Raw genomic sequence first — 27320 nt, forward strand, 5'->3', positions numbered from 1 at the left:
TGCACAAACACAGAAACACACACAAATATATTAAATCAGAAGTCAGATGTTTTAACAAAAGACGTTCAAATGCAATCTGAAACTCATGCCATGTTCTGGGCCTGCTGTGCTTCCTTTGTACCACCAGATGTCAGCAGCGTTAAATTTGTATTCACACTTGACCAACAGAGGAGCTCATCTTTTTTCTAAACACACTTTGTATAAAAAGGAACTTGGTGGTCCCCTCACCTCCCGCGGTACACGGTCTTGACCGGCTCAACAGCAAGAGCAGTGGCCACCAGGTCGTCAGCGTTGTGCCTCCGCCCACTCACCATCAGGAGACCCTCGATCTTACCCACCACAAAGATCAGGCTTCCCTGTGCAAANNAAGGGGGGGGGGGGACACACAGCGGGGTCATTATACTGTAAGTAGAAAGACCCATTCAAAGACAGAGAGAGAAGGATGGTTTCTAGGAGGGCTCAAGTTACCTCAGATGTTGTACTGTAATGAAAAGTCCTACTTACTGGGCCAACAAACCCCAAGAGGCCTGACCGCACAAATGGAATCTCTCCAATGGGAACTCCATTAGCATTAACCGGTATTACCTGAAGACGACGACAGAAAATATAGCACAAAAAGAGATAAATCAAGTTTATTATTTAATGAAACTGAATCAGCAGGCAGGCTGTGGGTGTAAGTCTGCTTTCATACCTCAAAGGTGTTTTTGGTGACTCCAGGCAGCCCGTAGTACATGTTGCCTCCAGCACGGGAATTTACTATTATCTCTCCTATCTCATCTGTTTTACACAACTGAGGAGGCCCGTCTGGCCTAACAATGCACATCAGAGCTGGAGACACACAAAGGTAACATTTAGAAAATATGGACTTCATAATTTAACGGTATATTAAATCTTCTGTTATGATTTGGCGCTATACAAATAAAGTTGAAAATTAAATCTTGCTTATCTATCAAAGATCTATAATTGCAAAAATGTTTTTATTTCCTCTAGCTGTTGAGGTTGGCAGATCAAAAGATATTCAAGGGAATATAGATTGCTTGAGCTGTGTGATTTTAGAGAAATGGAAAGAGTCTAATTTTCCTCTGTATTGTAGATACTATAATGACATAAGAGCATCAATATTTAATTCAATGATTTAACAAAACCCTGAAATATTCTGGGGTAGAGACAATGGGAATGGTTATTTAATTTTGATTTGTGTAAGTTACTGAGCAGTCTCAAAAGTTGAAAAATGTGCCTTTGTTCTGAGTTTTCCAGTATGGCTACAATTACATGGGTATTTTTTATCATTATATTTATTATGATTTGTGTTGTAGACACAAAGGCTTGAAATTCTGAATTTAGTGAAGTGTTGTAGGTCAATAATGTTTTTTATGTAAGGTTTTCCCACAAGCACTTTCCTTTTGACTTGTTTATCTTTCCATCTATCCTCACCTCCAGGCATGACATGCCCCACATCTTGCACAGTCAGGGCGGAATTCTTGTCCTCGGTGTTGACCCTGATGACACCGTGGCTCAGGCCGCCCATGGAAAGAATGGCACGGGCGGGGAGAGGTGCGCCAGGGACTCCCGGTCTACACAGGAGAGAGTTTGATCAAACATGAACATTTCCATCCATCCCATCTGTTCTCACAGTCAGCCATCTGCCCACCCACCTATGTACACCACCACATAAGACAGACTGCATCTTCATCCACCCTGCCAGACCAGTCATTTTATTAATCATCACATCCTTTCATGGGTCTTAGATTGAAATGGAGGGTGTTAGGGTGGGTAGAGGGAAGAAATTGGAGGTTGGTGGGACTAAAAACTTTCTATTTCATCTTATATAATGCTAAAAAAAACAGGAAATATGAGTCAGTGACATACCTGCGTATAGCTACTGTCATGGCCTCAGGGGAGGTGGCACAGGGACAGATAACCTCAGGCTTCAGCCCGTGGGACTGAAACACGTTCAGGAAGGCATCACAGGAAGACACCGACCCTGGACAGCAGAGAGATTCAACATATTCCATCTAATTTTTGTCAGTTGAAAATAACTAGTTTTACAAAGCTGGGAGTCATGAAGCACTCACAGGGGTTAGCACCATCAGCAACAACCAGCATACGTAATGAAGCCAGACTGGTGTCTCTCTGCTCCCGATGGGCCATCATGGCCCAGTGTAGATCACGGCACTTCACCAAAGCTACACGAGCTGCACGGGAATGAGAGTGACATGTCATGTTAGATGAGAAATTCTTTCATATGGCATTACTATTCACAAGCTGAGAGACCAGTGTAATTTACCTTTGTGGATGTGGACCCTTTGCACCCAGGAGAGAGGACAAGCCTTCATAACAGCATAAGGAACACTGATAGTGTGTATCCTGTTCATCACAGCCTAGAAATAAACAAAACCTGATTAAGCAGCTAATACAGTCTCTATTTTTTTCCGATCATGACAAATAGCATACATTGGGACATTCTACTAAACGATGTTCTTAAATTACAGAAACTTTTAAAAAGACTCCCCATCTTCCAACAGAATCTGAGAGCCTAATTGTCAAAAAGCTTAGTGCTTTAACAGTCAAATAGTTTAGTTTATTGTGCCAATATAAGTACTGTAAATTGTTAATGAATTCAATAGCATAAATAACTGCAGTGACATTATGTGGGTGAGATAAACAACAACACAACATCAAGTCCCAAAAAAACAATGCAACTTTTTATCTGTCCATCACAGAATCCATGAGGTTTTTATGATTTGGTGAGTTTACCAGATACTTGATGAGAACACAGACCATAAAATCCCCTTTTCTGTTCTTTTCTGGTGCAACTAGAATAATCTAAAAGCACCTTGAAAGCATTATCAGGAAGCACCGGAGTAAAGAACCTGCTGTAGACACACAGCTTGCATGTGCAATCATATGTAAACACACCCATGCATACATCGACACACTTACCGTGAGTACTCCATGCCACAGGCCCATATCCTTTTTAAAGTCCAGGACATTCACTAAAGTTTCCCCTTAAAGTGATGAAAGGCAGAAGTGACTTCAGACTTAAATAAAACAACTGTATGAATAATAAAAATAAATCTTCAGATCATGACGACAATCCAGGTCTTTACTCACCCTCACAGTAGTTGCAGGCCTGGGTCAGTGCTTGACAGTGGGTCAACATGGCAACTTTAGACACAGCCACACCCACCACTGTGCCATCTTTACTCGCTTTGTACTACACAGAGAAGAAACACGAGGAACCTGTGAACACTTGTGTAAACTGCAACAAGCTTGTCTTTTCATATCACATCAGGATGCAGGAATGGTTTTAATGTTCCCAAATTAAATATTGTTCTTTACTGTGACCCAGTTGTGTGCTAGACAACAGCCAGTTACACAATATAGTCTCCCTAAAAGCAATAACTGGTTAATGTAACTTGCAGCAGCTCTGTTACCTCTATATATGCAGGGTCAGTGTTGGCGGTGGGGATGTGTGGCTGCCAGTCTTTGGAAGGCTTGGTCAGGTATTTTGAGTCTGTCACCACCCACTTTAGTCGAGGCCAGCCTATCAGAGAAAGGAATCAGTGAAAGTAAAATCAAGGGTGCTTACAATTTACTTGAGAATGTAAAAAAGGGAAATTCATCACCTCTTCATTACAACACAGTAGAGTACAGAGTACACAGTACCCTTTGCATAACAATGTTGTGCACAAACAGTCTGAAGGTGACCTGAAATGTAGCCATCATGTTTTACTTTCAGCAGTATTTCATACAGACCTTTAAACTGCAGTATTTCCCCGGTGGGCGTCTTGGGTAAACCCTTCAGACAGATCTCACTGGTCAGAGCCAGACCGACACCACAGCTACCGAGCAGGAACCCCACCTGGCTGATACCAGCATCCTAAAAACACAACATACATATTCATAGTTAAACAGAAAAAAAAATATTTCTGTACTGACAAAATTCACATGTTCCTGTGAGGGTTTTTATTTTACCTTGCGAGACAGTGGTACTTCAATAGGTACAGGTATAACTTCAGCCAGGAGACAGCCGTAGAAGGCCACCCAGAACATCCCAGGGTCACTGTTGGGGTACACCAACGCCACCTACAAAGATATAAAACTTTACATTTAGGAAGATTAAGATGCTAACATCTGCTAATTCGCACTAAATGCAAAGAGCAGCAATTGTGTTAATTTCATGGCAATTCACATTTTTGTAATCTAAAACTTTATTTCTTCTTATAGTGAAATAATTTTTACCTATTACCCATAATTGAAATGCAACAATAAAATAATTTCCAGAGCTGATATGGGTTCAGTTCAACAGGGCTAAAAGTAACAAATATACAGGTTTAAAATTAAGGACTGCAGGACCACCAAATGTTCCATTCCTCTGTGTTAAATTAGTGTGTCAGGATGAATTGTTTAATACACTTGTTGTGTGTATCTGTTTTCTGTCAGTGTGTCAGCCCTCTCACCCGGTCTCCAGGTTTGAGGATTTGCTCATTCTTGGTGCCCAGCTTGTTCAGGAGGGTGTATGCCAGCTTCACGCTGCGACTCCACAGCTTCCCTAACAGACAGAAGGTGGAGCAGGGAGGAGAGAGTTAGGAGGGTAGGTTATGTGTCTTCCCACTGCCAAAAGCACTCATGTCACACACATCTTTCTATTATCTAGATGAACTCTTGAACTCTTAACATGAACCTTTCAGCTGTAACTCCCAGCAGTTGTATGTTACAGCTACTGATTTGACACTGTAAATTTAATTTCAGGAGTCTCACCATAAGTCAGTGTATAGAGGGGTTTTCCTGTGATGTCAAGAGCAGTGAGGGCGGGACTCTTCCCCTGAGTGGCCCCCCAACGGGCCAACGCTGCCTGGAGGGCGGGGGGCCAGTTACTGACCACTCCCAAAGGTTCCCCTTTCACCGGGATGATCTGACGGCCCTCTGGCTTTGGTGTGTTGGGGTCCGGCTGGGGCACTGTGTGAGAGAGAGGCATCAGAACACTTATGGGTATATACCAGATTGATCAGATTCATTCTTTGCTATTTTAATTGCCTAAATATGTGAATAATTATCTATTTTCTGTGATATGTGAGGTAAAATTACTGTTGTGGTCTATGTAGTCCGGTGGCATGCGTTATTACAGGCATATTCTGACTGTTTCTGGTTAAACAAAAGCTCTATCTCTGTAGGGATACTTTCCACTTAGAATAACAATCTGAGCTTGTCAGTGGAAAAAACAAATCCCCAGGGTCATTGTAGCCCGTTTCGCAGCTATCTTTTCATCTAACTCTGTGAATTAAGCATTTATTTTGACCAAACCAGAGTTGGTGATTGTTGGAAAGCCTGTGGAAAGACTAACAAAAACAGTTTTGGTAAGTTTTATTTTGTTTCTGTCCAATCTGAAGTGTGTTTTATGATTATTTGCTAGGTAAAAGTAAAAAAGTTTTGTCAATAGAGTCCGTAGCACCCATTGTTTTAGTCTGAGATGCTAATGCAAGTGAATTTTGTATATATAATCTTGAAGTAGAAATGTAAGGGACATTTGAGAAGTGTTTCATGAAGCCGTATACCTTCTACGATCTCCTCTGAGTCGTCGGTGAAGAACTCGCTGAGCGGGGGCCTCTTTGGCCTCTTCAGGGTATTGAGCAGCTGTTGGATCTTTGTGGACACTCTGCTGCTCACAGGAACTCCTACACGCAGGATGAAGGTGGAGAAGGGAAAGTGGCAGGACAAACATGCAGTCACACACTCACTATGGCTCATACACACAGTGACAAAACACTACATGTTTAAACTTCTTAAACTTCCATCTCATAGTTTGCTGCTCTTCATCTCATTACACAAGATACTGTTTGTTTTTGTGAAGATTTTAGTTGATTGTAATATCTTTTGGGAATGAAAAGCAGCATACATAGGTGGCAACAACACGAGGAAAACACGGTGAGAACTGGGGTAAACTTTTTTTTTGGTTTGGGATCACACGTGAGGATTCATTCTGTGTGTGGATGTTGTTTTTGTTGCATTTATTTCTATAATCATTCATTACAAACAAGAGGGAGAGTAAGGGTACAACAGCAAACACAGAAGGCTATGGACATTATACATTAAGGAGTGTCCTTACTCTGGATATTACCTCTTCCTATCAGCCAGTCAAATAAACATGTGACAGGGTAGAGAAAGATCAAGAAGAAAAGAAAGCAGTAAAGTCTGAAATTAGTTTTATAATGACACTTATTTTGAAGAGAGAAGAGATTTGTGAGTAGAGTCAGACGCTTCCGCAGAGACACACAAACAAATAAAAATGCTATGTGGTTTGGTCGTTACCGTCCGCGGTCTCCATCATGCTCGAGCGGCTCTGCCCGCGGCTCATCCCTCGGACCACGGCATTGGAGGGCAGATCCACCCGCGGTCCTCTGGATGGAGGAGCCCCAGCTGTCACATCTGGAGGTGGGGCGCTATTCTCTGAGGGGGCTGCAGGTGAAGGAAGGGAGGACAGTCTGAAACAAGCCATCTTAAAGTTTCAGCTTACTTTCTAATCAAATTAAACCAGGCAGCGGATTAAGTGTATAGACATAATAGAGCACATAGAAGGTATAACACAAAGTTAAAATTGAGTCAAATGGTCAAAAATATATTGTCTTGGATTTAAATCAGCAGACAGCTCACCAAATAATATTACTCTGAATCCATTTTTCTTTTTAAATCAGCAGTAAAACTTTTAATTAGTGACATTTTAAGTGTTAAGAGTTACATGTGATGAATAATTGTATTTGAATTAATAAACTATGATGTCCAAGATCCAGACCTTTTCTTCATGAGTTTTGAACACATTTAATAGTTTTGAATGATTAGTATGTGTATAATACTGTGTTATCAATCATTCATTAACTGTTTATATGATAGTATCAAACACTTGACAGGACAATTATAATTATTATTATTAATGAAATAGACACTTTATCAATAAATTATTAACTATAATCACACCACCAAGCCCCAGATCTGGCTGATATCTCCTGTAATAATCAATCAGTTTTGGTCAAACCAAATAAACAGCAGTCACAATCCATGAATATTTCACACCAGTCAAAAATCAGTGGAGTGTCTCACCAATGCGACTGTGGGCCAGCATGTCCGCCACAGCTGCAGCGTGGGGATGTTCATGTGACTGTTGCTGAGACTGGTGCTGTGGTTGGTAGTGAGGCTGATACAGCGGTTGGTACTGCGGCTTGTACTGGGGCTGGGGTTGTGGCTGAGGGTGAGGGTGAGGCTGAGGCTGACTCTGAGGCTGCGGCTTGGCCTCTCCGTGGGAAAGGGTTGAGGAGGCCGAGGAGGAGGTGGAGGAGCCCTGGACGGTGCGGTTGATCCAAGAGTCCGGGCTCTGCAGGTTGGGATTGACCATAGGCGGAGGAGCGACCACTGATGACTGCCTGCGCACAGACGTCTCATCTTCAGAACCTGATGAGGAGTCTGAGCAAGAGAGAACAAAGTGTGAATTATCCAACTCTGTATCCTCCCTGGCTGAAGGTCAATCTGTAGGACTTCTGTCCTTCTTCCTGTCCTACCTGGTGGTGTGCGGGTTTCAATGGGAGATTGCACATAAGTGGAGCGTCGCTTGGTAGGCATGGGTAGTGCCATCTTCTCTTCTTTATGTTTAGCCAGAGCAGCTTGTACTGCTTCAGTATGGATATCTGCATTGACAATGCAACAATGCAATTTGAGTTAGTGCCGGCTTGACATGATCATTGCAGCTGTGGATCTGTTACTAAACAAGGACACAATAAAAGAAACAACAAAAACTTTTCAAATGGCCATTTGCGCTCAACACATAGTCATTTTCTTTTTTTCCATACTAAGAGATTCTTGTGGGCACCTTCATTGGTTAGTGTGGTGTGATTCAGATTCAAATTGCTAAATGTTTTCCTTCTTCTTTCCTATTTTCCTTCTTAAAATGCTTCCTTTCCCTCATTGCAGCTGTAATTGTTTTAATTGTGCTGTGAGTCCTCTAGATCAGTAAGTTCCAACCAAGTTGATCTGCGCTCAAAAGCCCCTGCTCCAAAAAAACAGTAGAGGAAGGGCCTGGGAACTAAGTTTAGATCCTGGCTCCTCTAGTCGACAGGCAGATAAAGAATCCTGCAATGCAACAAAAGTTATGCGGTTCCTGGAAAAGTCCCTGCTGTCTGGTATGGAAGGAATAAAAATGAATGCAGGGATTTGAACTATTTGTACAATTATTTCAGTAGAACCACATAATAGGCAGCAGGATCGGTTTGTAAGAACGTTAACTGGACAGAAAAGCTGAAGAACAGACAACTGTTAAATATAATTGTCACTCCGCTCTCAGCTTACACACTAATTCAACCTATGACGACTTTGTTTTAAATGTTTGGTTGCCACTGATTCATTTCTTTCCAGTAATTTTTGACAGCAGCATCTCAGTCAGCAAGGCTCTAAACAGCACATCAACATGTTAAGAAAGATTACGAGTGAAGAAGTCAGGATAAAATCCTAAGAGGATGAGTGTGTTTTCCCACAGGAAACCACGACAGGAAGAGAGAGCAAATTAGCCCACACACTTGCCTACACACATGCACACAGTAATAAATGCAGAGATACTTTCACTTGATGACACCCACAGGCACATTAAACACAACCACGTGAACAGCCACACATTCAGACTATGTAACAACACATGTGCAACAAAAGCCCACTCACTGACAAATCACATCTATTAACTCGGGGGACACAAATTCCATTCAAACATCAACACATTTAAATAAATCATCAAGCACAGCAGCAGTGGGGACCATAATTACATAACTGGCATTCTGCTGAACAGATCGCTCGGGGCTAAATCATCTTCTCTCATAATGTGCCCATCGTCCACCCTCACACAGGGGCGTCAGGAGAGGCTCACTCCTTACACATGTCTAGGAGGATGAGGGTCTGTCTCCGTGGCGACAAGCATGGCAGGGTGCATGGAGGCTAGTGGTCTGTTTAACACCAGCTCCAATCAAAACTGAGATGCAAGTATGAGCAGCCAAAGGCCTTAGTCTGGTATTATCTTTTATATGTTTACTATTACACATTTGAATCAGTCCAATCATTTACAGAACAAACATATACATATATATAACATATACATATATATACAAACACGTATAACTGTAGAGACAGCAGTCTCTCAGGAACCAATCAACATTGGATTTTGGTGAACGCAGTACACAGACAGGTTGTTCAAGAGGAGTAATAACTGAAGGAAGCTCGAGGAGATAAAAAGCAATTCAATTAAAGTTGTTCTGCACTTTCTCTGCAGCCCATAAAATGCTTTAATCTCTTCTGTTTTCCCATTGCTGCAGTGTTTTTTCATTTCTTCTTATTATTTGTTTATGCTGGCTGTCTCTCCTAAAAATCTGGATTTCCATTTTTACACATTTTTCAGACTGTTTGCATTTATGATCAAATACCTGCAAAAAGAGTGTGTTCAGTGCTAATGAGCAAACGTTAGCTTGTTTAAACACTTAACCATATATTCAGCCTGTGTGCTCAAAGCACTGCTGTGCCCAAGGACAGACTCGCAGAGCGTGTACTATGGCTGTAGAGCCCTGTAGTGTGTTGTTGCCTGCTGGTTTACACAAGGTGGAGACCCCTGACTGCGTGGCGGCAGCTGTGTCTCAGGAGGTAAAGCAAGCTGTCCACTAATCAGAAGGTTGGCGGTTCGATCCCCGGGGTCCTCCCGCTGCATGTCGATGTGACCTCGAGCAAGATACTCAACAACCAATTGCTCCCCATGACTTTGGATTGCACATGTGGTTGGAAGAACGTATTTTACTGTGCTGAGACGGCACGGTTGTGTTCAGTTTTTGGATTACAGGGGCCGTGGCGCGGCCCATGTTATTGAAGTTGTACATTTTTGTACGCGAAGCACTTTTTTGTTTGTGACGTTGGGTCGGAGACTAGAAAGGGGATATATAAGTGCAGCGCATTTATCGATATATATATATTTATCTTATTACTCCAGTTTATTAGGTACGTGTAGCTAAAACCAATGCTGTCTAATACACCACACCTGCAATAAATCTTTCCTTCGTTAATGTTATAATGTTCAGCTTTTACTGAAACTGAGGTGATTCAACTTTATGATAATTTTGAAAGCTGTTGAACTGTATGGTGTTATACAGAGAGGTGTTTCTATTATTTACCCCATTTATATCAATGAGTGGAGGTAAAATAATGGAAACATCTCTCTCACTAGCTGATAAACTGGCAGCTGGCAACTTTTTTGAAAAAATGACAGTAAAATCCATCAGCTTTGATCGAAAAAATGAAAATTACAGGTGTGCAACACTACACAACCGGCAGCTTTAGGAGGGCTATAGGCTACATGAATTCAGTATATTTTATTTAATATACAAATTAATGATTACTCATGTATGATAACTCAATTTACTGCTCACTACAGAGTAATATAGGTTATTGACGGTCAGATGAAGATAGGGATAGAGGAGAGGTATGCAGGCCCCTACCTGTGTGCGTGTGCTGCTGCGTCGCCGCTGCCTTGAAAGCTGCCTAATCTAAATGGTGCTGTATCAGTGCACTGTTACTGTACTTGAACTGTAACACTGCAGAGCAAAATGGATGGCACACTCATCACATGGCAAAAGGCTCCTCATCCCTCTTGTCCTTGCTCTATGTTCTTCTCCTCCAGGTCGCCTCTTTCAACCCGTCAGTTCTACAAAACTTTACTTCTACACTGTTAAAACCCAAGACAATGCAGCACCACTTTCCACCCCAGTCCATTTCATTTTCAATCATTCCTCGTCTATTTATAGATATACTGCACCAATCTCAATTGTTGCCTTTATGTTTTCTAGCTCTAATCTTCTCTTGGTTGAATCCTCCTCCCCAAATCACATAAAAAATAAAAGATATTCTGTTACTGGTCAGATTTTTCTATGGCAACAAAGCATTTCAAACAACCCTGTCCACCACCACCAGACTCCAGCCTAACAGACAGACTTAGTGAGCCTGGTATTTAGCATACTGGTGTGTGAGGGTGTTTCATATGAGAGGCAAGAATTGTTGAAAAAGGCGAGCAGGAAGAGAGAGTTAAGAAAAAAGACAGCAGGGTGTGGGTCAGTCTGGAGGGAGGATGCTTTTACAGTCTGAACCACAGCTAACAGACAAATCCTCCTCACATGCTCTGTGCTCTTTCACCTCTACTCTACTGCTCTGTCTTCCTCTATCCTCGCCAGCGTCAGGTTTTCCCCTTCCAGATCAGTATTCCCCTCTTCTCCTCTCAACCTCCTCGCACATAGCCAGGCAGTGACATCACTCTGCTTTCACAGAGTGGGGGTCCTCTGTGAGGGGCTCCCCAGCTGCAAGGGCTGCACTGTCTCTCTCAGCCCCTCACACACAGCAGCACACACACAGCCGACACACGAGTCAGCGGTCACACACCACACACACACACACACACACACACACACAGCTACGCGCACACCCACCACGCGCAACACCACAACACAGCACACACGCGCACACAACACCCACACACACAACACACACCACCGCGCACAACACACACGCGCACACACCCACAACACGCCACACACACACGCACACACACGACCACACACACACACACACCCACACAACCAGCGAGCACCACATGGCACACACAGGCTCGTTCTTTAATTGCGTCCCCTTGGAAAGGCAGGCCCGAGTGGTTCTGCGGCTTTTTTTTTAAAAAACAGTGGGCTTAACAAGTGAAGGCTGACATGTCATGTTTAGCTGCCAATTTGATGCACTGCAAGGGTTATCAGGGGAGGAACGGCGATATTCGCTCGTTTCGCCTCACTGATTGGTGGCATCCAGAGGTTTTTTCACATCTGGGGAAAAAAAAAAAGGTTGAACGCTGGAGGTGTTAGCTTTTCTTCTTGCTTTTTTTCTTATTCTTTTTTAAAGTTGGGAGTCCTGACCTGATCTGTAGCGGTCATCCCTGGTGCCTCCACTGCGATGTGTTCTGCGGGAGCGACGTTCTCTGTAACGGGACGAGCTGGAGGGGGGTGGGGCATGGCTGGAGGAGGAACTGGGAGCGGGAGGCTGCACGTCAGGCTGACGGGGCGGCTCCACTGTCAAATACATAAACAACAAACATTTTAAAAAACACATGAGAACCGGCCTCTATCTGGCCTCTAGGATAGTATGATCTCTGCTGCCTTAATGGGAAATCCATGTAGCATCAGAAGCCATGTCTGTCAACAGCATCCGTACTTAACTTCTGCCTCTTTTAAGACAAACAATGTACGTAAAAATGTCCTCAATGACTGAAGGGAAAATTTTGCATACTCTCTACAATTTTCATAACATGAACATATTTAACTTATACACGATATATGTTATATGGTGTAGGGAACAGGACAATTCTTTGATTTTAATTAGTATGAGTATTAGTATGACTATGATTCGCAATGTTATATGCGATTATTGTCGGTGCTTGTTCCTTGATAAATTTGTTCTTTTTGAGAATTACAATAAAGATGAAGAAATAATTCAAATTAGTTTTATTGTTTTTATTTGTTTTATTATGAGTTTGTTACCACATATGTAGATACATAGATATATAAATATTATATATACACACAATATAAAATATTATATACACACGAATATCCCAGTCCCAATAAACAACAGGAGGAGGCAGCAGTGAGCATTATCAGGTCTTAATATTACCAGTGTCATTTACAGAAACAGCTATTTACAGAACATTTACTGCTATCTTCATCAAGTTTACATTTCTTTCAATTATACTGTAATGCAGTTCTGTTTTTAACAGTTTATAAACACAACATTTACAGTGTGAGACCCAGGTTGAAATAACCCGTCATAAAAAGAAACTGACAGTAAGCTGAGTGTTGATTTTGTGTGACTGAGTCATGGCAATAAGAAACTAAAAATCAACTGAAATCAGGGCCATACCAGATAAAACTGTTAAAGTTTCAGAATTACATGTTCTTTTGTATAACCAGAGATTAAAGTGACAGATAGATAGGGGGTACAGAGGTATGCTTGTGTTGAGAGGTGATGGGTTTTACCTGGAGTATGGATGATGTAGGGAGCCAGGAGTTTGGTCCTTTTCTTCTCATAGCCCTTCTGTGTAATGTCACCTGTAAAGGAGCAGAGAGAAAGTAGTGACTTCACTTACAGGCTGGGCAAAGCCAAGGCCACTTAGATTTGATAGTATTCGAATAAACAGCAGTAACATTCAACATTTTAGGGGAAGCCTTTTTATATTCTGCATTACATACTAGCCATTTAAATGCTTGAGTAAAAAAAGACCCATTCAAAAAATAAACTGAATTAGGACTGAACACTGATCTACATTCCCTCATGTGTCTGAATGTGATCTATTACCACCTGTTCAAACACGAGAATGGTGACACAGAGGGGAGAGAAACAGGTAGAACAACAACAAAACTTTGTAAAAGAGAAGATGGAAACACAGATGGATGCACACAGTGTTGCAGTAATCTCCAGAGATGGCTGAGGGCGTCAAAGATGTGGCTCCATTCCAGCCTTAAGTACGGCACGAAGGGAAAAACAAAACAGGACTAAATTTGGAAACATACGGAAGCGTGGGCAAGGGATGGGATGATTCACACAGAGAAAAACCGAGAGGCATAAAAGTTATGGGTAAGAAATGGTGGGAGACACATGGAGATAAAACAGGAGCCCAGAGGAGGAAGTGATGATGAAGATGAGGAGAGAGACAGATGACAGCGGTGAGTGAGTGCTTTCAGAGGACAGAAGTGGAGGAATCTCGAGTCACGAGTGGCAGAGGAGCAAAATGTCCCTCCTATCCCTCCTGCTGACAGCCCATCTGCATCTTCCTCCAGCCCACCAGACACAACACAGGCTGACTGAGCTCTCTGCTGGCCCTGAAGCGATGCAGTGACTCTGCCAAACTCCTCTGTGGGCAAAGCTGTCAGATTTTCAGACACGTACAAAAAATCCATCTGGAGAGCCTGCACTCACTTTTCTAGTAACTGTGTTGAGCAGCGATGATTCATTCAGTATGTCCGCCAGTGGCTGCCCTGGCCGCTCTCAAACCTCATCTTAATCATGAAGACTGTCTCGCTGTTTTTTTAAAATCAGAAAATCATTACAGTATGTATAAGAATAAGGGAGTCAAAACAGAAAACTAAACAAGCCTGCCACTATCTGTGACTCTTCTGCAGTTGTATCATCTCCAGGAGCTCCGAGAGTTAATCCCTGATTAAAAATTAGGCTGCTGAGACACACAGTGATGAAAGTTTAAAGCCGTCTGCCACTGATGTCGTCTCTTCCCAGTTACACCACAGAGGACAATAGAGATTAGATGAGGATTTCTGGACACAAGTGAACAACTGCCAGGCACACAACAGACCTGGCTGGGTGATTCGGTTGAATTCCCTCAACTTTGTTATTATTTTTGCGGTTTGGGCTGTTATTTCATTGTTCTGTTTGCTGATATCTGGGAACAAGGCAACATCACTACAACTCAATCTCAACTTTCAAACCAACATTGATGAGGAGTCCTTAAAGTGCTCAGAAAAATGAACATTTGAACATAATATTGCACGACAAATGGATGAACTCCATCTGCAGAGGAGGACATGATATGATTGACAGCTACAGAACAGCTACTAATGGGCCTTGTGGTGAGACTGGTGTCACTTGCTGTTTCCAAGGAAAAAAACTACACTTTCAATCCCAAAAATAGTTTAGCCAGATGATCTAAATCACTTTATAGATAAAATCTAAACTGAACACGCAGAATACACCAACCAGCCATAACATTATGAGCACTGACCAGGTGAAGTAAAACACGGATTATCTCGGTTTCATGGCACCTGTTAGTGGGTGGGATATATTAGGCCAGCAAGTGAACATTTTGTACTCAAAGTTGATGTGTTAGAAGCAAAATGGGCAGCGTTCTCCAAGGAAGGAAAAGAGGTGAACCAGAGACAGGGTCATGATGCACATGGGGAGTGAAGGCTGGCCCGTGTGGTCTGATCCAACAGACACGCTACTGAAGCTTAAACTGCTGAAACAATTAATGCTGGTTCTGATAGAAAGGGGTCAGAACACACAGTGCATCAGTCTGTTATGTATGGGGCTACAGGGTGCCCAGGCGTAATGTTATGGCTGATTGATGTATGTCTCTACAATAGTACAATATATTTCAACTTTGAACTAGTTATACTGTCTGTAAACTATGACAGATGTTTACAACAGAAGCTTTTTTCTCTTCTAATAAAGTCTGGCTGACTTGGAGTTTGTTTAAAACGCTGTCTTACCACTCGTGTCTCTTACCCTGTTGTGTTCCCACATCTGACCAAATAACTTTGGTTGGTTGTTTTATTGTTACTAAAATAGAAATGATGGGCAATACTACAAAAATAAGACCCATCTGTAATAAGCCAATAAGGATATTCAGTAATTCACCCGATGGCAAACATACTGTACACCATAAAAATAGACAGACTGGTGTCTAATGCAATGAACTGAACTGTACTATTTAATAAAAAATGAGTTTTTAATAGATAGTGCTTGGGATCATCACTTGAATGAGAAATTGTAGAAAGACGACCTCATATGATTACTTCAAAGACAATACACGGATCAAACTTTACATTTAAACGCTGTTTGGTCATTTAAGCTGACGTAACATCTTTACATCGACCACAGTTCTTCAGTAACAACAAATTGCCCATCTACTCAGTTAAAGCACCAGACCCCTGACACACTACAGACGAGCAGACAGAAATGAGAGTGCTCATGTTTGGAGGATATTGCCTGAGAGCCCACTCCAACACAATATCTATTCGGGGACTGGTGCTCTTTTTTTCTGAAGAAAAAAATGGAAGAAAAGCAAACACTTCCATAAGTAATGCATGAACGGTACAGTTGGCTTGGCTCAGTCACATGATTTATTTTTAGCTCATGTGAACAGGCAGTTTCTCTGCAGAAAGGGAGAGAGAGAGAGAGAGAGAGAGAGAGGCGGATGGAGTCGGCCATGGGGGAGGGTCTGGCGTGGCATTAAATGAAAAAAGTAATCACTCTTCCATCTGGATGATCTGAAATTCATCTGTTTTTTTTTTTTTTTTTTTTTTTAAATAGTTGTATCATCAGAGTGAGGCTCCAGCAGTGGGAGCTGAAGAGTTAAAAAAAAGAAAAAGGGCTGCATTCAATCAGTAAACTACATGTGGACAGAACTGCATATCAGACAGGAAATGAAAATGTGGCAAAACTGGCAAACTGGTGCATGAGAAAAATGAGAAAGGCCATTTTCAGCCGGAGCTGCATCTTATGTATGAAACAAACAAACAAATAAAACTGATTTTACTGTGACTTAGCTCCAACATACGACTGGAATCTGTTACGGTCTTCTCACAGTTTACACGCAAATAAACAGTGAAAGAGATCTGCTTAAGAGGTGAAGCACCGCTCCGCTGAGGTGATGAGGGCCTCTCTCGTTAACCCACTTTCCCACAGTGACCCAGTCATGTCCGTCCGAATGGCGGAGGTCACAATCAAACCATTTCTGTGACGAGCTAACAGTAAGGCATTGCATGGAGTTCCTCTTTCATCTCGGTTTGACAGCTGCATGGGTAAAGAAGACTTGTGCGTTCACCTCGAGGCGTGTGTGTTTTATTTTTCCACAATCTGGAGAGAGAAACATCAAAGCTGTGCCTTCTCTCAGTACCCGTAGCACTCACACTGGCTAGCCTCGGATTATTTGAATCGCAGCGAGACTGCTCTCGACTTCTACCCCACAGGCACTCCGTCTGAATAGTAATTAGCTACTGACCTCTATTCTCTTTCCCTGCTCTTTCCTCTTCCTCAGTTGCTTTCTCAGAAAAAACAGTTTGAAAACACATGTCAACACCTGCTCACCGAAAATGATCCAAACATTCAAATATTACAGCGAGTTCCAGCTGTTATCTCACAGAAAAAGACGCTGATAGTGGCTCCAAGTCAGATCTTCTAAATTTAATAAACCAAAAATCGGTTTAAATATTTGACTGCTGCAACAGGCTAACATTATAAAGCTCCAGAATAAAGAATGACATATGGTCCCCTTCTGTTTGGTACTTTGCCATCTCTGCATTTGCTGATATGAGTTCAAGTGTGTTATTTTCATGGGGAGGGTTGTTGTTTATTTCCCAAACCAACCTTCCTAAAGAGCCGTCACAGTTTTATCTGTGGAACAAACACCCTACTGAAACCTCCCAGCTGCCTCCTCTTTACCAGCAGGCCGAGCCTCCGACTCAGCCAAAAGAACACCCACTCACTGCGTCCACACGCTCACGCACACCAGTCTGACCACCACTACAGGACAGTTTCACTTAGACAACATAATGCTGCGTAAATTAGTCAGAAAAAGTCATGTGAAGTCAAAGTGAAAAGTGGTTTGACAACATATATAATCCTTTCTACATATGTGGTGTGAGAAGTGTATGTCTCTGCATGTGTATACTTGCTGTCAAAAATCATAGAGGAGGAGCCAACAGTGCAGAGTGCATGTCAATACAGGACTGCAAGCGTGTCAACAGGAACGTGCACTTCAATGTGTGACTGACCTTATGGGTGACGGCGCTACTTAGACCATATTCAAAACTTAATACATACTTATTAAAGCCCTTAGCATCCATATTATACTCTTATATCTCTTGAAGGGTAAGAACAACTATATTATTTCACTGACTTCTGACAAGATTATACATATTTGGGGTCAGATTGTTTCAGCTTGTCATTTAAGCTATAATGTTTAACTGAATCAAACATTCTAACTCATCATACGCATTTTTTTATGGTTACATGAGTTGAGATCAGTAAAAAATGAGTAGATGTTCAGAGCATCATTTTATACACATTTTCTCACAAATCAGTCTGTTATATTATTTGGTATCTTTAAAGAAAGAGAGTATTAATAATATATTATTACAGTTTTTTTTAAATTGCTTAGGCAAATTTCTTAAACACTGTTGCAGTTCAACAAGGTCCCATCATCATTCCTAAGGTCAAGACAGTTTAATGAACTGTGTCAGTATGACAAAAGGACAATACAATTGTGTGTCTTTATGTCATTGACACTTACATACAGTGACCCAATAATGAGGTCAAATATCCTCTATAATCAACTGAATAAACTCATGTAACACGAACAGTAGTTTCAACAGTCTATTCAGTATCGCTTATCTAACAGTAATGTCAAACTGAAAGATGAGAAGTGAAAGAACAGACAGCAAATGTCTCAAACACATGGAAATGGGGAACTACTCACTAAAATGCACAGTATTCTTTCAGCACGCACTATAGTTCACAAAGACAAGCTATACATGTACATATAATGACTCAGACAATAAAACTGGTAGTACAGGCATTAGTGAGTGAAAGAAGTGCTTTAAAAAGCCTAAAGCCCTGACACACACACACACACAGTTTCTTTGCAGGTCTCAAGTGATTCTCTCCCTCTGGAGTAGCAGGCAGGGTGTGGCCGGCCAACTCAGGTAACAGAGTGAATCATGTTTCACGCCGCACACTCATTAAATGAAACTCCAACGGGGAGTGACGACACCCCACACACAGGCGTGCACACACACACACACACCGGGGCCAGTAGAAATAATAACAGGGGTTACAAAGCAGTAGAGCAATGGAGTGCAGTGAGTTAACTGAAGAGGAGAAGTGACTTCCACCTCCTGTTGTCGACTCTTTCTTCTCTCTCAACGCGCAGCAGCAGAGTGAAAGAGGAGGGTGTGGCAGACACACCTGATTCACTACACTTCACACTTCACACACACTTCACAACACTAGTAAGTATAGTCACATGCTACATAACACCAACAAGAGCATATCCTCCCATGGGATTTACACGCTGGCATGAGACACTGAGTATGCCATGACAATTATAACAATGATGTAAACCAAGGGATATACATGTGTCTGAAGCAAGATCTAAAACCAGAGGAACACATTTTTAGTTGGTTCCTTTAATATCAACAAAAACTACCAAGTGACAGAGATAGAAAACAGGGGCTGCGTACATACTTCTAGAGACTTTGATTCTTTGCCACAGTCAGTGAAGGTGATCTGGTGAGCAGATGCTACAGTCAAGTCAAGTCAAGTCAAGTCTATTTGTACAGCCCACGTCTACATACAATCTCTCAGTGTGCTCTGCAGGACCACAATAGCAATGATTGCGGACCCAGCCCAACAACTCTAGGAAGACAGAAGGGAAAAACATACATAAACCTCAGGAGGAAATTTGAAGAGGAGATCCCATCTCCACAAAAAACTGAGCAACACAGACAGAAAAAAAAGGGACGAAGGGAAAGTTTTAACAGTTAGTAGAAAATCTAAATTAAAAACCTGGAAAATAAGATGTATGTAGGAAGGGGTTGGGGTTAGAGTCTATGGGGCATCATGGAGGATGTGTGGTCTGGCTGATAAAGGTCAGGATGGCAGACGCTTTGAAGGTTGTGGCCCATAAAAAGTGGCTTCTACACAAGACTTAAAAGGCTACCTGAACCTGCACCTCCTCCCCAAACGAGGCAGTCTAGCTCAGTGCTGGGTGATATACCGGATGAACCAGTATACTGGTTTTAATTTCCCATATGATATGAATTTGTCATATATCTCCATACTGGTGCATAGCTAAAAACCGACGCTGTAAATCTTAGGGGCAGCAATATTGTTTTTGCCGTGAAGATTTCTATGGCTGGGGGAAGCTTTGTAACGTGTATTGAGAGAGGAGCCCCATTAACTGTGTACCATTCTTACTAACGGTTCTAACTTTATAACAACAATTAATAACCTAAATTCTAAACTAATTCTCTTTAATCAGGGCATAACAACCATAGCACACAACAGTTTGTGATAATCTGTTTCTTACTTATGCAGTAGAACATTTGAGAAATATCTCTTTGAATACTTTAATACTAAAAGGAAGCACAGTTAAAGTTGTTGGCATATCTTCTTTCATTTTAAATTACGTTTTTAGTACAATGCAGTTTGCACAATTAAAACATTATAATAATCAAAGCCTTCAGTATATACAAAATTACTTTAAAATGTTTTTATACAGTATATTATGTACTCATGACAGTAGAATAGCCACTATAAATAAATAAAGGCCAAGTCATGCACAAAATGTGATCCAAAACTAGTCTTAAAGTGGGTCCAGCTCATCAACTCATAAAGTCATAACATTTCCAAGTTCATCACCAGGAGGTTCAGCTGACAGTGTAATACAACTGAGACACCACTGATACCTACGTCAATGGTACAATTTAGACCACATTTCAGATAAAATGTACGTATCCCCAAATTTCTATTTATTTCCAACAGGAAAATAACATTTAATGGCTGACTTCCGTTATTTGCATCCATCAGCCGCTTTTGGACTAGACTGAGATACCAGGAAAACAACACATAGTCAAATATTTTCTGATTTCATGTGTTGATGAGGATTGTCTGGACGCGTTGAGCGTGCTATGGATTATGGTATACTGACGGCAGGCTTAATACGGCCTTTGGACCAGCAACGCTTGTCGACAAGTTGTGACGGGGTGGCAGAAACCTCATGTTTCCTGTGTAATGGTTTTAATAGCTTAGCAGAGCGTTCAATTGTGTTACTGTATGTGTGGCTGCCAACATATGGCTGTTCTAATCTGGAGAGGGTTTATGGAAAATTCACAAAGTCAAAGTGAGTATATGTGTAAGCAGGGGGGGGTTGGGGACAGGGCATGGGGCTGTGTCCATAGCAACCGGCCCATGTGGTGTTGCATGAGGGAACATGAGATGTAAAACCATGGTGATGATACAGTCCAGGACTATGTGATGGGGACAGCTGCTGTCACATGAAATGCATTAGGAAGCGACCTGAGATAAAAAAAAAACATTTACAGAAGCAAGCTGTTTGTCATTTGTTCATTTTAGTGTTAAACTAAACTTTCACATGTATAGCAATCTAAAACTCAAATTTATTAATTTACAATGACATAAAACAATGACATGTTTTACTTTAAACAATTTAAATGATTATCAAAATAGCTGGCGATTAATTTTCTGTTCATCAACTAATCATTTCAGCTCTAGTTTCTCTATATTTTAAGGTTTCATTGTTTATTTGCACACCCGCAGGCTCACAACCCAAATAACAGTAGAAGTGATTGTTCTGTTGTTAGGAAGCTAGAAAGAATCTTGGATTAAATGGCAGCGGACTCACTGGTGTGCAGTCTGAAGCACGTGCTGCAGGCAGCTACTTCTACTTGGCACTTTTTAATAATTCAGTGAACAGCACAGTGACCTGACCACTACTTACTGCTCCACCACTTTTCACTTGTCATTTCTTTGAGTTGTGTTACGTTTAGTTGCAAGCTGCAGAAGAGAACAAACAGATCAAAAGGCAGTTGATTATAATGACCACAAGGTTTAATGAAGCCCAACTTTAAAGCCAGACAAGGTTGAGAGCCCACCTGCAGTTCACCGCGGACTTAAAAGCGAGATGGTTCAGCTACCCAGCTGACAGTGTGGGTGTGTGTGGAGGTGTGTGCTCAGGTCTCATCTAAATTATTCAGTCTTTTCAGTACACAAGGCTTCAATGCATCCAGTGTTTACGTGTGTGTGTGTGGGTCTGTGTGCATGGTGAAATTAGATACAAAGGGTGTTATATAATAGGAAAATTTAAAAGGAATCCTGTTGTGTTTCTGTGTGACATGGGTGGCAGAAGAGTCCCTATTTTTGTGCTATAAAAACCAAGTCTGTGGCCTGAAGCGCTGGCCAGAGATCAGAGTACAGCTCCTCTGCAATGGTTAATGAGCTTTTAAATAGATAAATCAGCTTCCTTCCTGTCCCTGTCAATGCTGAGTGTACAGACATGCACGAATAACTGCATGTGTAAGCAAAGTGACCGTATGTGCGCACACACACACACACAGCCAGCGTTTCCCAGCCAGGCGGCCATAAAGGATGAATGTGGTGATATTTTGTATTTTTACTTATTGTCAACAAATCCAATGAAAAGATCAAAACCAGCAATGAACTGATCCTACTAACAAGTATTATCAGTGTATCCAAACATCAGTGAGCCACACGGTTTCACTGGGTGACATATTCCTTCACTGTGACCGGGCTCCATCAGACACATGAAAGATATTTAATTTACTATCATATATGATAAAGCAAAGCGTCAAATCCTCACATCTGAGAATCTGAAAGTGTTTGGTATTTCTGTTTGGAAAAATCATTCATCAAATGATTTGCTAATTCATTTTCAGTTGATCGACTTAGACCTCACATACAGCATCCAGCTGCCAAAGATACTTACTAGTGCACTGACTGTACTTTAATCCATGGCTGCAAATAGTCCCCAACAAATGGACTATATAGTCCTCTTTGAGTAATGCTTCCTAGAAACTACAGTGTCCAGCTGTTTTATGAAATAAAAAAATAAACATATTAAATATTTGTGAACCATTTTTATAAAAATTTATGTCTTACAAATTAACAAAACTAAAACCTATTAAAAGGCAGACTAATACATTGTTAGTCTTTTTATAGAATTGTTGTCAATAAAGCATTGAACGCTACTTGCCTTCAGGGGTGCATCTTATTTATTTTGATATGGAGGAGAACTAAAATAATACGGGGTACGGGGGGGAGAGAAAGAGAGAGAGAGAGATCCCCAGCAGCAGTCCTGGCCCAGAGTGACTCACAAGCTAAATGAGCCAGGCGTGTTGCCCCCTGATGCTCTGTGACCTAGATTGAGAGACGCAGGCAGGACTGTAATCTCTCATTCCTCTCCCTCTCCCTCTCTCAGTATGGAACAGGCTGCCGAGATGAAAACCTGCCTCTCCTCCGCAGCATCGCAGACAGGCAGCAGGATGGACGCCAGTCACTAGAAAATCCACACATCCACTTATCGGCCCGGACAGTCACAGCAGAGAACGAGACAGCAATCAAATTAAGGAATACAGAAAATGACCACAAATAACTCTGTAATCTGTGCCGAACTGTATGCTTTACTGGACATGTCGTACATTTATAGTCACACACGTATACAATGGGACTGTGTGGATGGTATTCATCATAGGATATGAGTGGGGCTGTGTATCATTTGCAATCTATTGATGCTAGCGCTGAAATGACATCCGAGTTTCAACACCATAATGTTTTAAACCATGCTTGCAGCATTGCTCTGGGGACGTCAATGACGGTCTGTTGGTCGGTCTGTCTGCTGACTACTATTGGATGGGCCGCCATTAAATATGGTGCAGACGTTCATGTTCCCCTCAGCATGAAATGTAACAGCTTTGGTGCTCCCCTGACTTGCTCTAATGACATCATGTCTAAATTTAAATGTAGGGATGCACCGATTCTGGGCCAATATCGATGTTTAAAATAACATTTTGCTGATAGCCAGTGCCAATGTTTTTGTTGTTATTTATTCATCCTTTGTGCCAGGGAAACTAAGGAAGTAGGAAATAACATACGAGATAAGCATCCCTGCCTTGTTGCACCTCAGTCTATTTCTCCTCTTATCCAAGATGTTAGATGGAGAGCTGAACAGCCGCTCACTGTTTGTGCTGCTGCACGGAGCACATCGGTATTTAGGTCCAATTTGTGCTGGAAAACGAAGATGATTATTTCTCCAATATCTGAGTTGGAAATAATTAACAAAACATTTAACCTGGGCATAACTGCGGCAACACAACAGATAAACCTCGGCCACTGACATCAGTGAATGCCATCTTATTTGCTGATAGGCTGATGTCAATCAACTAGGCAAATATTGGCCGATACCGATGTTTGGCCGATAAATCAGAGCATTTAAGTGTGTCCAATAGTTTGCTTTCTGACCAAATATTTGAAAAGTGAATGACATTCTCATCAGCCTCTTTGTGTTAAAAGCTAATTACCATAGTTAGCATGCTAATAGACAGTGAACAATCTAAGGATTATACCTGCTAAGAATCAAGCATGTAAGTGTTGAGTTAGCTCAAAGTATTGCTGTGCCTATGTACAGCCTCACAGAGTTGGTGAAATACGATCCAGCAAGTCCAGTTGGAGTAACAGATTATGTGTTTAAAGGCTGATCAGACGCCAAAAAACTGCAAACTTCTCAAATGTTAAACGCTCTCTAAACACAGACAGCTGTGCAATAAAATATAGTCTGAAGTTGGCAAGATTATAATTTAAATCAACTCAATGAATGTCACTAGGCCTTTGATGCCAACTTTCAGTACTTGACAGTTTTCAATATGTGTGACGAACACAGTCCAGAGATCGATGCCATGCACTGCCGATTCTGTTACGTGAACAACATCTATACAAAGCAGATCATCTCTGGTCATTTTCACTCTCCGTCTCTGGTCACCCACTCACATACACAACATAAATGCAGGAGCTGCAGACACTACGATGCCTGCATGCTCCCTGAGCAGCTTAAACAGTTGTGGTTCAGTGCTCTAAATTCCAGTCCGGCTCAATCACCAAGACTTTGATCCCTTCAATGGCTTTCTTTGTGTCCTTACAGTAACGGAGGTTAAAGTAGGTGGAGTCTCATTCTCTCTTTCACATACACTTGGACACAAATACAGACAAATACACACACACACACCCATGCTGCAGCCCACAACTATTGCTGTGAAAAAAGTGCTGATGCATATTTTCTTCTGTTTGTTGCTAGGAGAGTCCGGGGACAACAATGGGGTGATTGTTGCCATGTAAAAGATATCCATGAGAACATTTAAGACTCTTTGGGCAGCCAGCTGCTGCTCGCCATGTCCCATCAGCGTGCAGCCTGAGTGCCACCAAGCAGACGGCGATTGCACTTCATCGATACGGGATCGGGGCATCTGGACAGCAGCGCTGAGCCTTTTTATTGGCACAACGGTCGCCACTGGTCTAAAGTTACAGATGATAGAGCTGTCGTTGCTCCCCAGCTGAGGGAGGGTCACTCTGGAGGTCAGCTTACCACTAACTCACTCTTTAGTCTTAAAGCACTAAAACCGTCACAGGTAACTCTGACTGTACTCACACTTCCATCAATACGATCAATCGGTTGCTTCAGAGTGAAGCAGCAGCAGTTTCCAAGCTGTTACACAGCAGAAAGACTGTAAAGAGACGAGTGATTATTACATTGAGACCTGATATATGAAGAGAATAACTTGAGACTTGACTTCGACTTGACGACCACTAGCGTTGGAATAATTAGTTAATCAACAAGAATGAATTGTCAACAGTTTTTTGTTTTTCTGTTTAAGGGTGGGTAGGTCCGTTGTGTAAGTCTGTGGCTTCGTCTCCTGACACATCTCTGGATTTAATGCAGTCTTTTGTGTGTGTAAATAAAAGTAAAAAAACAACTGAGTAATCCTTTTTGTTTTATATCACTGTAAAATGAATATCTTTGTGCTTTGAACTCCGATGTGAAGATGTGAACTTTAGCTCTCTGAACTTGTGATGGTGACATTTTTCATTATTTTCTTCAGAAATAAAGTAACGGATCATGGAAAGAGTTTTAATGCTTGTGTTCTACCATGTGAATGGTCAACTGACAGGGTGTATCTTCTCATTTTATACAGATATTATGATGTCTCCAGAATTTTTAATTATTATAACCAGGTCTGTTATTCTACATTTTCACAATCAAAGACTCACTATTTACACTCCATGGCACTTACATCAAGGGACTATCAAACCACAGAGCTAAAATAACACAATCTGTCACTAGACTCAACCAGTCATTAGAGCGGAAACAATAACTCAACAGAAAGTTAATCTGCAACTATTTTTACGTCATTCATCAGGCAAAAATGTAAAACATTTGTTAGTCTGGACTGTTATAAAGCCATCGGAAGACCTTTGGGTCTTTGAACAAGTGATGGGCATTTTTCCCTATTGTTTCAGCAATAATCAACAGATTAATTACAATCATAAATTACACTAATATCTAGTAAACACAGTCAAGGTGTAGCCACTTGTTTTGTTCCAGTTATATAATTGGCACCAGACTGTGTAAACACTCTGACCTGGTTTGTTATTTTCACTTAAGACTTAAGTGATAAAACTTAAATCTTGCTTCTCAAGACTTGACACATTTGAGTACATTTGACAGAAACCGTTTCACAATCCAGAGCTCACTCTTTGGGCTCTGTGACACTAAGTAGAGATAAAACCAGACAAAATCAGGACTTTTACAATCCTAACAAAATCAAACAAAAGTCAAACAACCAACACCAGGTTAATTAACCTGTTACCATACCTGCCTACATCCCATCCAAACAAGTGCGTTAGGTGTTGCAGGATAAATATTGTTGTTATTAATCTACAATTACTGTATTCCAGTGCATAATGTACACAACGATTTCCCATCATCCACTGCCTCCCATGTTAAGTGAGTTGAACACAGAGTGAACATTCCCTCCTCCATTACCCAGCCTCATTATCACACAGTTAATTGGTGTCTATTATTAACCAGAGCACACACACTCAAACTCTACAGCAGCGCAGGTCAAAGAATACCACAGCAGCCACAGTGTGAATTTGACTACTAAATGACATATCACGAATGACACACTGTCAAGGTAAACTGACACCTTCAGGTAGTCTATTAAATAAATGGGTAATGCATTGTTAATTAACAAACTGGAACAAGTGGCAAACCACTGAGCTAACCTTTCTGTTAGAGAAAGACTGCCAGATAGATTGTCTATTAAAAGCTTCAAACACATGTCCTGTGAGATCTGTTGCTTTTTCATGAATGAGAGAAAAACATTCTTGACTCTGTTACTATTACTAAAATTAATTTTAAAAAAAGGCCGAACAAGGGCACAGTAACGATTGCAAAGTGTTTCCACGTTCTCATGTGATGTGAAGTTTCACCTGTCCTCCAACATGGACAGGACAGCTCCAGGTATGTATGTATGTATGTGTGTGTGTGTGCGCTGCAAGAGGGACTGAGGCATTATTAGTGGCCCATACATCCCCCATGCTTGGCTCTCCATGTGAAACATTATTATTACTCATCCACCCCCGGGCACCTGAGAACTGCACAGCACCAATCAAGCTGCTGCACTGTGATTCACAGTGTGAGGAGGAGACTTGCATAACAGCCAGCACCATATTCCCATTTCCCACAGTCATTGTATAAAACCAATAACCCTCCTATATCTGCTGCGGTTTCTGGGTCCAGTCTCTGAGAGCAGCAGCACAGCTGAGTGTCTGAGGGGCCACAACATCATTTGGTGCCCACTGATGTCTGCGAGCGCACACACACACAC

General features: G+C 41.6%; 1 protein-coding gene across 1 annotated transcript in view; it reads right to left on the reverse strand.

The window, feature by feature from the left end:
• Window positions 1-224: 224 nt before the first annotated feature.
• LOC118328441 (disco-interacting protein 2 homolog B-A-like) overlaps window positions 225-27320 on the reverse strand; it is a gene marked incomplete at its 5' end in the record, with an annotated part of 27822 nt that continues 726 nt past the window's right edge. Inside the window, 20 exon segments of the mRNA XM_035662186.1 lie at window positions 225-356; window positions 505-585; window positions 692-828; window positions 1435-1574; window positions 1870-1984; window positions 2076-2195; window positions 2288-2381; window positions 2944-3008; window positions 3115-3217; window positions 3438-3547; window positions 3760-3883; window positions 3979-4089; window positions 4464-4555; window positions 4765-4962; window positions 5559-5678; window positions 6313-6459; window positions 7099-7458; window positions 7554-7679; window positions 11970-12122; window positions 13086-13157. Coding sequence (XP_035518079.1) covers window positions 225-356; window positions 505-585; window positions 692-828; window positions 1435-1574; window positions 1870-1984; window positions 2076-2195; window positions 2288-2381; window positions 2944-3008; window positions 3115-3217; window positions 3438-3547; window positions 3760-3883; window positions 3979-4089; window positions 4464-4555; window positions 4765-4962; window positions 5559-5678; window positions 6313-6459; window positions 7099-7458; window positions 7554-7679; window positions 11970-12122; window positions 13086-13157 — 2600 coding nt within the window.

Source organism: Morone saxatilis, unplaced genomic scaffold (assembly GCF_004916995.1).
Source record: "Morone saxatilis isolate NCDOM2014 unplaced genomic scaffold, NCSU_SB_2.0 Contig18, whole genome shotgun sequence".
NCBI lineage: Eukaryota > Metazoa > Chordata > Actinopteri > Moronidae > Morone > Morone saxatilis.